Source organism: Phalaenopsis equestris, unplaced genomic scaffold (genome assembly GCF_001263595.1).
Source record: "Phalaenopsis equestris unplaced genomic scaffold, ASM126359v1 Scaffold000134, whole genome shotgun sequence".
NCBI lineage: Eukaryota > Viridiplantae > Streptophyta > Magnoliopsida > Asparagales > Orchidaceae > Phalaenopsis > Phalaenopsis equestris.
In genome coordinates this window covers 3,257,155-3,270,584 of record NW_018164576.1, presented here as the reverse complement: position 1 = coordinate 3,270,584, position 13,430 = coordinate 3,257,155, and the positions used below count along the sequence as shown (strand labels likewise).

Here is a 13,430-nt window from a genome sequence, read left to right as displayed (position 1 = left end):
AGCATTTGATTTATCAACACATTAAGATATTGTCGTGCATGTAAATAGCCATCATTATATATATAGAATGTATCTTTTGCATTTTTCACACTAGATTTATTAAACTATTATAAGTGAAAAATGTAACCAACTTTTTTCTAAAAATAAATAAAATAAAATGTTCATAACTTTTCTCAAAACTTACAACAGGTCCCCCATACTTTTACAGACTGCAGCAATCTCAAATAAAGAGTTTCATCATTTTACAAGAGATGCACAAAGTCATTCAACCATTGAAACAAAACGGCTCTAAATACCCAAACTTATTGATTTAATTGATATCTACTAAAATAATATCTGATATCTAATTCAAAGTTGTACTGTCCAGCAGGAATCTAGCCAGAGGTTCTATCACCACCAAAGGCATCTTCCTGAGCTCCAACCTGTTGAAGGTGGCTCACATCTCCCCACTTCTTAATGGTCCATTTCTGCCCATCCTCGTGAATATGGATCACATTCACTGATGTGTTCTTTATATGGCCATTCAGCGGCCCCATTGGGCGCGCTCTCCTGTAAAGCTCTCTCAGCACTCCACCATGAGTTACCACTATGATTCTCTCACCTGAAATGCAATATCATTTTAAAGATCGAGTCAAAATGGGTCACATTTTAGCTCCAGCATGTATAAAAGTGTCAATTTAGCCCATAGCCCATAGGTTTTTTTAATATAATTGAAATAATCCACAATGAGAATTATTTTAATCTCCATTAAAAAAATTTGATGACTATTTTGACAATTTTATCAAGATTAAGAATCTGTTTGGGGCAGTTGCAGTTATTTGAAGAAACAAATTTAACTGCTGCAGAAGAAATTGTTGTTTAAAAAACTGCGATGATTATTACAAATTTATTTTATTTTCAAAAAAGTCAGATCGAACTTTCTAACAACCATCACATTTAGTCAAGTCAAGTTGAGAAATGCAGCTTCCTGTTGTAACTTTTTGACGCAGGCAAAATGCAATTTTGCCACACCTAAAAGTGCGGTGCAGCACTGCATGACTGCCCCAAACCCAGCATGAAATGACTCCATATAAATAATTAGAACATTATTTTGGCACTTTACTCCTAATTTAAGTTGAGATAAAATACGAATAACATTTTAGTTAAGTGATTATCACACAAAGTGAAACCATGTTCTTAAAGCATTTAGTTTATATTGCTTTTGGGTAAGGCTACACCAAATTGCCACCATAAGATATTTGATGAAACAACCTAAATCTTTTATGTAAATTATTAAAAAATTGGCAAATAAAAACAATTAAAACTTTTAATATTCATACCTCGGTGCTTCCAAGCCAAATTTTCCAAAAAAGAAGTGCATCTCTCATGCAGTTGAGCAAGACTTTCTCCACCACCCTGAATCAGAACAAAGAGGACAGGTATGACATTTACAAATCACAAACTTTATCAGCCAAAACCACAATTTAAATAATATAAATATTTGCTCTCAAAAGTGCATACCAATAAACCAAAAACTAATGGTCAACAAGTACTAATTAGAGAAAAGAAGAAAGTAGAACATGCATCGTATGATAACAAGTTCAAATGAATATTGAAACAAATAAAAATAGGGAGGGGAGGTTTATATACATACCACACAATTCTCACATATTTACATATCTAACCACATAAGCTTTGATATTTACATCTAAAACACTTTGGTCTAATAAACTGATACATTAAAAAAAGTATTTCGCTTCTAAAAAGTTAGTTATAGAAATATTTAATATTTGATATTAAATATTTGAGTATTATGTATGTAAATATGAAAGTTCAGGTGTTAGATGGCAAAGACATAAGAAATGTGTGGTGTGTATGTAAATGTCCCATGACAATACATCAAGCACTACTTAAAAAGTGTAAATTTCAGAGAAGCTGGAACCATCAATCATGTTTTGAACAGAGGCAGGGCCAATTGGCCAAACACTATAAAATTAATACATTTTATTGATGGATATGCCTAAAATCAAGATATCTAGATAATCCCACTCCAATTCCAAGACAGTAGCTAGTGTGTAAATTTCAGCTACCGGGAGAACAATCTTCATAGATGAACTGTGTAGAGGTCCTTCAGCCAAAGATCATACATGGTCCTCAATGCAAAGCACCTGCTCTACTAGAGATTTTGTTTTTAAAAATTATCCAAAAGGAACAAAAGTTAAAGGGCATGTTTAGAATTAATCTTGTTTTTCTTTCATTTATTTGTTCAAACATAATTATTTAATGTGTTTTTTACATATATTTTTTATTTTTTATTTATAAAAATATATCAATATATTTTTAAAAATTTTCAAAATAACTTTTAGATGTTGTGAGTATTTTTAAATAACAATCATACTTTTAATTAAATAGCCAAATTTATTTTGTTTCAAATCAAAATATAAATAAAACAAAAATACAAAGATAGATCATAAAAACAAAAGCGATTCCAAACGGCCCCTAACTTTAACAGAGGCCTAGTAGTAAAAGCACACTCTAATTATATGGTTGCCGAAGATCAAACATGGCCACTTAGTTTTTTATGACTTGAAAATTTTACATGCAATAATAATTTTTTGCAGGAATTTTAGGCACATGGGGCCTAATAATGGACCGAAAGTCATGAAAGATAATTAAGTGAAGTAGGCAATGCTTTTATGAGTTATGACACCAAACAAGCATGCGTAATATCACTTAAAAAATTCCACAATCTTTCCACAGCAATACCCCAATTATCAGTCAACTATTCTTTATTGCAAACAAGGCTAGGCCGTCCACACAAAGTAAGAATGGAAAGCTTTTTAAACTAGTCAGTTCTAAAAAATGAAATCAAGTTTAGCAAATTACAGGAAGTTCTTGATCTCTTTTAGCGGACAAGAAATGCTTGTAAGCAATTGGCTTCTGCTTCTGTGCATCCCGCATTGTCAAGCCCTGAAGCTCCCCGAGATGTCTTTCCCTCAAAGATGGATCCAGTATTACCTAATACAAGAAACCAAAAATAGTGCTAAAAAAATCATATATTATCATCGTAATCATCGCAGTAAGATTTATCCAAAATATCCGGATTAAGATAATGTTTTCTAAGCCTGATATTAGAAGATGTTGCTGTTCATTGACTGTTTCAATGCTCTTTTGATGATTTCGGGATTTACAGAGATCAGAAGACAAACTAATGATGAAAGCATAAGAGCATACCTCAGGCAGATTACAACGGCTTGCTATGATACGGGCGGTTTCAGCAGCTCGTTGCAAGTCTGACGAATAGATGGCAATGAAATCTTCTTGCTTGGATAGATGAGACGCCACCTTCAAAAAGATCAAAAAGGGGGCATGCAATACTCCCATCAAAATCAAGATTTGTAATAGCATGCAGAGTCTCTTACCTTACCGCAACCGCTTGCTGCCTTCCTATGTCATTAAGTTCTGAATCACTGTGTCCCTAAATGTATGAAAAGCAAAACTAAGTTATGAAGAGAAAGGATAAACCGAGTTCATCTGTGTAATAAGGGCTAAGGAGTCTGAAGCTGCACTTTAGAGTTTTATGTCATTTGATTTGAATACCAGTTCTTTACCATGATGGATTTAGAGAAAAGGTTTAAACACAAAGGCCATGAAGCCAAAGCAAGAAAAAATGGGTAAATATAACATTAAAACATAATAAATTTTTGAAAATTTATCACATAATTAGCAGATTAGTAGGTCAGGAGAATTAAACTAATATATGTGTGTGTGTGTGCCAGCTTCTTCTTCTTTCTCTTAAACTTCTTTGTAGGTTTTCAAATGAGTGAGAACACATGGGCTTCTCCGTCTTTTCTTTTCTAATTCTCTAGCAAAGAGACATGGAAGAAAGAAGTTTCTTATTTTCTTATAGATATGTGTGCAAGGAAACATCCTTTTTTCTTTGCGCTTTCTATTCCTTCTCTTCATGGGGGATAAATCTCAAGGAAAAAGATTAAAAAAAGCCCATTTTTAATTATTATAGAAAATAAATCATGAATGATAAGAAAAAATGGAACCAAAATATCACATAGATTGAAATTAAATGATTATTTTTGTCAAAATTTACTTATTTGTTATAAACCTATAGAGACTATAAAAATGAAGGGAGTAGAGAATATGTGTGTCCTGGATCTCATTAAAATAATTGCATTAGGATATATCCTATCAGATAAAAAATGACAAAAAATAGCAGAAGTGTCATTTTAAACCTTTAATGCTCATCAACTCTCGAATTATTGAAGTTACCGACGAAAATAATGTTTGCAAAATCATAATGTGTCAACAAACTATCATAAGTTTTTTTAAAATAGTTTTAAACCAAGACTTCTAAAGAAACCAACTTTTCAAAGCATTTTCAACCAAAATTGAGTTGAAATTTTGAATAATAAAAAATGGGTTGTTTCATGTGATATTTAAAAAACCATCCCAACACCATTTCAAAGAGGTAAGCATTGCTTTATTTATTGTAAGTTTGTAGAATACAAATAAAGTGGAAAAAGGTAAAACAAGAGAAGAAACTATCCGTGAATTTCTGTGTCAAAAAGAAAAAAATTACAAGTGAAGAAGTTCATGATAAATTACAAAAATGAAAATAGCACATCTAATAGTATTCATATTTTTAATAAAACTCTTAGATCATAGTTGTATCCAAAGCTAAAAAGCTCGATCCCCATTTATCCCTGTTCGTAAATGATCCGGAAGACTTGTCTAACTTTGGCCACAGCTGATAGGTTAGTTGGCTAATTACGGGATCATGTTGAGGCACAATAATTGAGTTTACCTAATCTCAGATTAGGTTAAGCCATGTGAATACAAAAATGCTAACAAACATGTCCAAAATAAGCTTCTATGGATGATAGATTGGTTTGGCTCGCATGGAGTGCATAATAGCACAATAAAATACATCGATAGATTACACAAGCTGCTTTTGAACAAAAATTAATCAAGCATATATGTTTAGGATAGTCTCTCCAACCTCCCTTATTTCAATGACCAATAAAGGAAAAGGATTAATTTAAGGACTGGTTCATGAAAGATAGAAAGGACTACCTGGAGATTTATACTTTTTGCATGTAATTAGAATTTGAATCCAATACTTGTTATTTATTAGATTTTTCTATTTTTTTTATGTGGGGATTGAACTGCAAACACCCTCTTTAGAAGTAAGGTGCAATACCATTTGCTTGTGTGTTTAGTGGCTAAGAGTAAAAAAATAACTCATTATCGTACTCATTTGAGGTCCATACAAAAGATAAAACAAAATTTCGCTATAAATTCCCCTTTTCTTTAGCTAATGTCACTTATAGCATTCTCTCAACCGAGAAACTTGAAGCAAAAAAAAAATTCTCATCAAGGGGAAACGGCAAAGGGAGGCATTAATCCAAGAAGAGAAAGTCTTTTCAAATAAAGATATACTTTTAGAACTATTCTATTAGTTACATACTTTAATTATTTCGCAATAGCATTCCAAAAAAATCTTTCTTGATTTCATATTTCCTACCTCAGTAGAGCCCCTTCAAGATCAAACCATTTCCTTAATTGGTTTTGAAATGTGCAATCAGCTCCAATTCCACAACCATGAAAGGATGACCAATTCGCAAATTATCATAAAGCTCCACCTCAACAATTACATCATTTCAATCCTATTCTACTTTTGCTATATACTAGAACTCCTATATCGGGACTTAGCCGTTACCATCATTTTAATTACTAACACACTTCCCTATCACTTATAGTGCAAAGTAACAGCCCATGCATCATATTGCAGCAAAAACTTCAAAAGCTCATGCCAAGTTCACTAATTTAGTTCTTCTTTCTCTATTATCCTACTCTGAACTTTGAATCGGACTTACTTGAACTCACTCTATGAGATATTTTGAAGTACAACAGCCTCATCAACCTTCTATAACAATAAGCCAAGCTTAATGAACTCACAGCTAGCAAAGCTCATATTCGGCTGTGTTGTCATTATCAATAAGTCAAGCCTAATGAACAAACAGCTAAGAGAGCCCATGTTCAACAGTTTTGTCACGAGCCAACTTGTCTGTAATCTAAAAAAAGTGACAGCAATCCTCTATGATAACAAAATCCGCCACTAGCACCATCTTCTGTCCCCCACCACCACAGAATAGAGAGAGACACCTTAACGAACCACAATGTTGGCATACATCATCCATAATGTAGTTATCTTTTCCAAACAACCTCAAAAGGAAAGAAAGCCAATTTAACAAACAAACATTATTGCTATCACCGCTATTAATAATCGATTCTTCTCACCAAACTATGAATCAAGCAGGAATTCTAGATAGCAACCCTAAAAAAAAGAGTAGATAACACCTAAAGTTCAATTTTTACATGTATACCACCTTCCCTACAAAGGAAAAGATGTATTTCACCATTTTTCTTCTAAATTTAGGTTCGTCTTTTCTTGGATATTTCCCATGAACTACATTTCCTCTGCTCTTCGAGCATTTATAATCGGATAACAAAGAAATTAATAATAGAGTCGCGAAAAAGGGTGGAGAGGATAAAACCTGAAGGATTCGTGATGCATTCCACGTCGTCTCCCCATGACGGACGAGGACGACCTCCGTGAAGATCTTAGCTGAACCGTTGCAATCGCCGACGGCCGCCATCCTGCAGCAATGAATGCCGTGCTGAATGGATTGGAACGAGGAATTCGAAGCGAATTCGAGACGAAAATTCTTTGATCGTTGGACCCAAAGACGGAACCCCCCGCAAACCCTAATTTGTTTCTTGGTATTTCCTTAAGGTGAATTTACCAACACAGTCCCTAATTCTTATTCCTTTACATCTTACCCCCCAAACTTTAATTTTTCCAAACCAAACATAGATTATGAACAGAACATTGCTACATAAAAAAAGATAATCATAATAATAGTAATTTGTAATTGTAGATATAACCATTGATATTACAATTATTATATTTAATCCAACCGTAAAATAAAAAAAATTCAAATCCAATTATTAAATGATGATACAAACAATACTTCAACCCATCTCAAGTAAAGCAAGTACTATTCATACAAGTATATGTCCGTAAATAAATGTATTATAAAATAAAATCTATACCCTTTTTATTTTTCTATAAAACGATGTCCCTTTTGGCATATAAAATAAGGTTTCCTTAGGCTCTCTCTCTCCCCTCGAGTAGGAGAAATTATTTCATACGGACACCGCATGCGGTGCCCGATCTCCACCGTCGATCGCTGCAATCAAATTTTTTTTTAAAAAAAATGTTAAAAGTGGGGCTCACTGAAATACATCTTTGTGGTAATCAACGGTGAGATCGTGCATCGCATGCATCTCTGCGAGGGGTTTGCTACATTTTTCTCTCACTTGTAATATAAACTTGTGTCGAATAAAAAAAACTGCCGAACTATTACAAAATATATTATCATTTATTGTTATCGACAACCCTTTCTATAATATTGCGAAACATCATTTTGCTAATATTAATTATTTACCTTTTGTCTTATACAATTAAAAGACAAAACCAACTTGAAATTTAGTAAAATAAATCTTCAATTAAAATCAATGGTATGTAACTAAATAAGCTTATATTCGTTTCACTCCATCAAAAAATCCTTCCGAAATAATAATGAAAAATAAAAAAGGCAGCTCAATAACTTTATTTCACTGACACATACACTGACCAATGTTAAAATCTCAATATATCAATACACATACATATACAAAAATTCAAATACTGAATCATACAAAATAAATAAATAAGTAACGATACACCAATTTCTTATGATTTATATATCTCCATCATTAAACAACATCATGTTAATGCACAAAATTACAAATATTTATCAAAATACATATTTATAATCAATAAAAAATTTATATTATTTGACCCGGATTAGAAAGACGCTCAACTCCGGCCCGCCCGTCCCATCCGGGTTAATCATATACAAAGCCACTGAATCCTTAGACCCCACCACCCTCTCAAACCTCGCCCGCATGTACGTCATCCCCCCCTCCACACCATTTTCCTTCTCCGCCGGCACCACTCCGGCCCCCATTGAAACGCCGCGCAGCAGCTGCATTACCTGCCATCCAAATTATGTGTTTTTTAAAATATTAATAAAAAAACTATTATTAATTTTAATAACAAACTCATCTATTTATTTTATTTAATTGAAATTAGGCTTATTTTGAAATAGCGAAATTTCTTCTAAAATGTCGTGTTTGTCGGAGGAAACAGGGGGATTTGAAACGGGAAAAAAATGTATCATTCTTGCAAAAGAACGTTCGAAAATGTCTAATTGTCGAAAAAATATTATATGAGGACTCCGCAAGTGGACGTAGAGCTAGGTGCAGTGTCTAATGAAATTACGCCGTGGAATTGATCGGCACGGTAACACAAGGGAATCTTTTCTTCGTGTTATTCAGGTGTTATTGTGTGTTATTCAGGTGTCATTGCGTATTATTTAAGTATTATTAATGTGTTATTGTGTTATTATAACACTGAGAATATTCTCAGAACACAATAAATAATATACAATAATACATAATAACACCTGAATAACACGAGGGAAATATTCTCTTGTGTTACCATGCTAATCACCTCCACGACGGTATAATTTCATTGTACTCCGCTCATAAGTCTACATGCAAGAGTCATGATGTAATATTTTTTTATACTTGCCTCCGTAATTATGTTTCTATCCTATTTTTCTAGACATAAACTACAATCAAAATGATGTTTTTATTATTTTTTTTCGATTGAATCACCTGCCGTTCATCATCGGAAGCCTGCGAATGCTTCCTCCGTATCGAATACCCAGACTTCCGCCCGTTGCAGAAAACCGCCCAAACATACTCTTCCATAAGCTTCTTTCTTTGCGATATTGTCTCACTTTCAAGCGCCAGCTTAACTACTCCAGAGGACATCTCCTTGTGAAAAGAGGCGGTGAGGATGGGGAGTTCTATGAGGAATATGGGAGGAGAACGAGTGTCTTCATGGATGGCGAGGGTGACTCTACCTCTTCGGTGGCCAAAGAGAGTTATGGTGGTCGCGTGGTCGGCGAGGAAGTTGGTTTTGGAGGCGGAGCGGTTGAGGAGGGCGACCATTTTGCAGCCGGAGGAGAGTGCGGGGAGGAGTTTCAACATTCGGAAGAAGTTGCCGGCGGAGGCGGAGAAAGAGCGGAAAGAGTTTGAGGAGGTATGCTTGTTGTTGTTGTTGTTGTGGTTGAGGTTGCTCGGGGGGTGGAGGAGGGAGAGAGAGAGGAGGGTGGAGGTATACTTATATTTGAGTGTAGAATTAGTCTTAAATTTATTTATAAAAATAAAGGGAGGCTAATTAATTATATTTTAAATTATATCAATTTATTATTATTTTTTTATTTTTATTAAGTATAAGATTATGTAGTTATGTACGGCATATTTAAATTATGGGAAATTTAGTAAATGAAACGGATGGATTGTAATTTATTGTTATTTTTGATATTTTTGTAATAATTTTAAATAATGACATATAAATGATTGTAATAAATAAAGGTTATTTCCCTAAAAGAAAAAAATTGATTCCAATAGACACTTAAGAGCTCAATAAATTTATAATGACGGTTCAACTTGATCTTTTGAAGACTGTAGCTGGCCAAAGTCTAATTAATTATAGAGACGGCCATTTTTATCATTATTAAGATGAAAATGATGTTTGTTATTATACAAAATTTAATTAAATATCTTTTTAAATCGGCATCAATTACTCAAGATGATATCCTGATAAGTATTTTTAGATTAGGGTGATATATCTATAATATTAAAGATTTTTGTGAGGTAATAATTTATTGGGTTTGCACTTCTACCACAATAAATTACCCTTCCTCATATGACAATTCATTCATTAACATGCATATATATATATATATAGATGCGAGCTCTCGTATAAAAGTGCTGAGATTCCTAAATCAGTCAGTGTGCTCAACTAATTATAAAACGACAGGTTAGCAGGCAAAATGATAACTTTTTATATAATTCAAGAATATTTAAAAAAATTTTAAAGGAGAATCATATGATATGGAAGTTATATGTCACAGACAAAAAAGTCTCACATCGACTAGGTGTATGGTCGAAAAGCAGTATTTAAGTCTTGGGCTGCCCACCATCTCTAAGAGCTCTTTTGGGAGGTAATAAGTGGTATCAGAGCAGATTACTGTCTGTCAGGTGTGTGGACTCTTCATGGTCCAGTGGGACCCTCGGTGGAGCATATTCGTGCGAGGGTGTTATGTGATTGGGTGGAGGTGAATATCACGGACAAAAAGTCCCATATCGGCTAGGTGTAGGGCCGAAAAAACAATATTTAAGTCCTAGGTTGCCCACCACCCTAAGAGTTCTTTTTGGAGGTGACATATAGGTCTCATTGAGACAACTATAATACTTTCTTAAATAATATTTATTTGCAGTAAAATTTGGTAGTCTTTTCAGCTTCTCTTTGAAATTTTATATCTAGAAAAGCAAATAAAAAATTACGATCGAATAAACTATAAATTTTCCCAAAATAAAATGAAGTCTTCATGATGTCTTTATGATGTGTTGACTCCAGAGGACAAGAATAAACCATCCACCATACACAAATACACAAAATCATCTACACATTATCTCTGAGATATTCTGAAAAACGGCAGCTGATACATCCTTTCAGAAGCTTCCGTTGGAGTGGCCGTGTTTTGGAATCTTAATTAATTCGGTTCTCTTTCGTTTTCTCGATGGAGGCCTTGCTGGTTTTTTTCAAAATGCTTGTAGAATATATGTGGGAGCAGGAGAGAGAGAGAAGGGAAAAAAGTTAGGGTTTGGTGTATTGAGTAGAGAGTCATGTGCTGTTTGTATGATTGAAGGAGTGGAAGAATCGTGGGCGGCTTGCTTTCATGCTTTGCATGCCTTTGCAGTACAGCGGCTATGAAACCTAACTCATTATTCAGCCGTTTCCTTCATCTTTTGTTCGCTGGGAGAGGATGGTGACGTTTTAATATTGTCGCAGGTCACATTAATCTTGGGTCCAGTCACAGGACAGTTTATTGGAAAGCGGAAGGATGATGGGGGCTGAATTAATGATCGACTTTAAGGAGGGGGAAGATGTTAGCATGATATTTTACGTAATTATAAAAAATTAGAAGTCTAGATTTGAAAAAGGGGATAATTTCAGTAATCTGATTCGATTATAATATTTTAAGTGTATTTTTGAAAAACATAAGTAGGCGGTTGAATCCAACCAACTTGCACTACAGAAAAAAATATTAAAACCGACGGCCTAAAATTGCATCGAAAAAAATATTCTATTTCCTGACGGTCTAGCGATATTTTATAATTTCACTTATTTGGGAGAGCATAATTATGAGATATGTCGTTGCATATAAACATTAATTTTTTTTTGTGATGATTTTAATTAATACGGACGCATTATGTCATCAGTTATAAGTAATTATTAACGGACGGTTATGTTTCGTCAGTTAGTTATGAACTCGTCATTTGCGGGTGTTAACCAAAAAGTTTTTTAATAAGAGATGATATTGTTCATCGTAACAGTTAATTTGTTATGTTATGTAGTGCCTGGTCAACTACATTCAGATTTAGTGGATTTTGCATCTATGGAATGTATCTTGATGAATTAATTTTCTGTTATTGGTTTCCTTGTCATTCGCCCGCTCTTTCTTATTTGCTTCCCTCTCTTGCTCGCTCTCCCGCACTCAACGATCTCTGTTTCGCGATTTAAGGCAGTTGTTCTCCTTCAAATTTCTTCTACGACTTCCCTTTTGTGTTCTTCTTCGGAGTTGGCTCATGGGTGAAGGAGGAGTAATAACAATACATATGTTCTCTCCTTTGGTCTCTTCATTGTGACTTACAGTAGAAGAGGGAGAAGAGAGAGAGCGAAAGGGGGAGTTCTTCTACTAATTGTCAAGGCGATCAATGGTATAATCCTTAAAGCGATAATATCCTCTGAAACTCCGAGGACATAGGCAAAATTGTTGAACCATGTAAATCTGCAAGTCCGTGTTTTATGAATTTTTCTTGTTCCAGTTTTTCACTTTATTGTCATATTTTTTCACAACAATTGGTGTTAGAGCAAGGGTTCATATCTGAGGGAAAGCGATGGTTGAAGATGAAGTGAAGGTATAAAAGATTGAGAAGTTTGATGCACACATTTTAGTTACTGGAGGATGCAGATAGATGACTACCTCTATGGAAAGAAACTTCATCTTTCATTACTGAGAAAGAGATAGAAATAGATTGATGGGGTTGAATGAATATTGTTAGATCGACGAGTTCTGGGGGTTATTAGGTTGATTCTGTCGAGATCTGTTACACACAACGCCGTAAAGGAAAGGACAACTACATATCTCATGACAGTTTTGTCAGATATGTATGAAAAGTCGTCTGCTCTCTGATTATCGATCTTCGACAGCCCTAACAACCTCAGTAGGCTGTTAACGTTTTGATTTTGAGCTTAACTGTTTTCGGCTCTAAAGAAATTTGAGACAAATTAAAATCAATCAATTTTTTAGCGGTAATTGTTGTTTCTTACTAAGAAAAAGTAATTCTAACGGTTTATTTGACTTCATGATGTCTCTTTCCAATATTGCCTATAACAGTAGCTACTCCAACACTATCACGATCATATTTGTTTCATATTTTATTTTCAACTATAAAGACAATCATATAACTAAACATTCTCATCGCCGTAACCCTTTACATAATTGACTGCACACCTAGAAATATGTTCTTAGAAATAAATATTTCATTTGATGTAAGGGTTTTCACATGTCCAGTGCGATGTCTAATTTTCACAAACAAAATGAAAATTCACTTCAAAATCTAATTTGTCAGTTCCAAGATTGTAATTCACATGAAAATCTAAATTCCATTGCTGCAATCCCCATTTTTGCAATACAAATTAAATTTTGAAGTGAATTTCTATTTCAGAACTGACAGCTTAGATTTTAATGTGAATTTTCATTATGATTGTGAAAATTAGACTTCGCATTAGAAGATGTTGTGAAAACTCTTAAATCATATGAAATATTTCCTTTTAAAATATATTTTCAGGTGTGCAGTCAATCACATATGTGGTTTACGAGGACGGGCATGTTTGATGCTATGATTGGCTTTCCATTTGGAAAATAAAATGCGAAAAAAATAAACTCGTACACGATTTAGTGTTGCTATGGTGACATACAATATTAGACCTGAAATAAGTTGGATCGTTTGACATTTTTGTAATGTTAGTTCCATTAAAAATCATTATTAGTCGATCATTGATTTACAAACCATTTGAACGACTTCCTCTAATATTGTATGCCACTGTAGCTACACTAGCCTTCACACATATATATTTTTGTGATATTTTATCTTCGATTGAAGAGTCAATCATAAGCCCAAGTATA

At 33.9% G+C, this 13,430-nt stretch overlaps 2 protein-coding genes across 2 annotated transcripts; both read right to left on the bottom strand.

The window, feature by feature from the left end:
- Positions 1-366: 366 nt before the first annotated feature.
- Positions 367-6,817, bottom strand: LOC110021442 (phosphoglycerate mutase-like protein 4). The gene is made up of 6 exons (XM_020719925.1): positions 6,552-6,817; positions 3,407-3,457; positions 3,214-3,324; positions 2,866-2,997; positions 1,320-1,395; positions 367-601 (listed from the first exon to the last, which is right to left on the bottom strand). The coding sequence occupies exons 1-6, from the start codon at positions 6,651-6,653 to the stop codon at positions 375-377; spliced, it is 699 nt and encodes a 232-aa protein (XP_020575584.1). The 5' UTR covers positions 6,654-6,817; the 3' UTR covers positions 367-374.
- A 973-nt stretch (positions 6,818-7,790) lies between these two features.
- On the bottom strand, positions 7,791-13,133 carry LOC110021425 (protein MIZU-KUSSEI 1). Its single transcript, XM_020719909.1, has 3 exons — positions 13,122-13,133; positions 8,782-9,291; positions 7,791-8,096 (listed from the first exon to the last, which is right to left on the bottom strand). The coding sequence occupies exons 1-3, from the start codon at positions 13,131-13,133 to the stop codon at positions 7,893-7,895; spliced, it is 726 nt and encodes a 241-aa protein (XP_020575568.1). The 3' UTR covers positions 7,791-7,892.
- Positions 13,134-13,430: the final 297 nt, after the last annotated feature.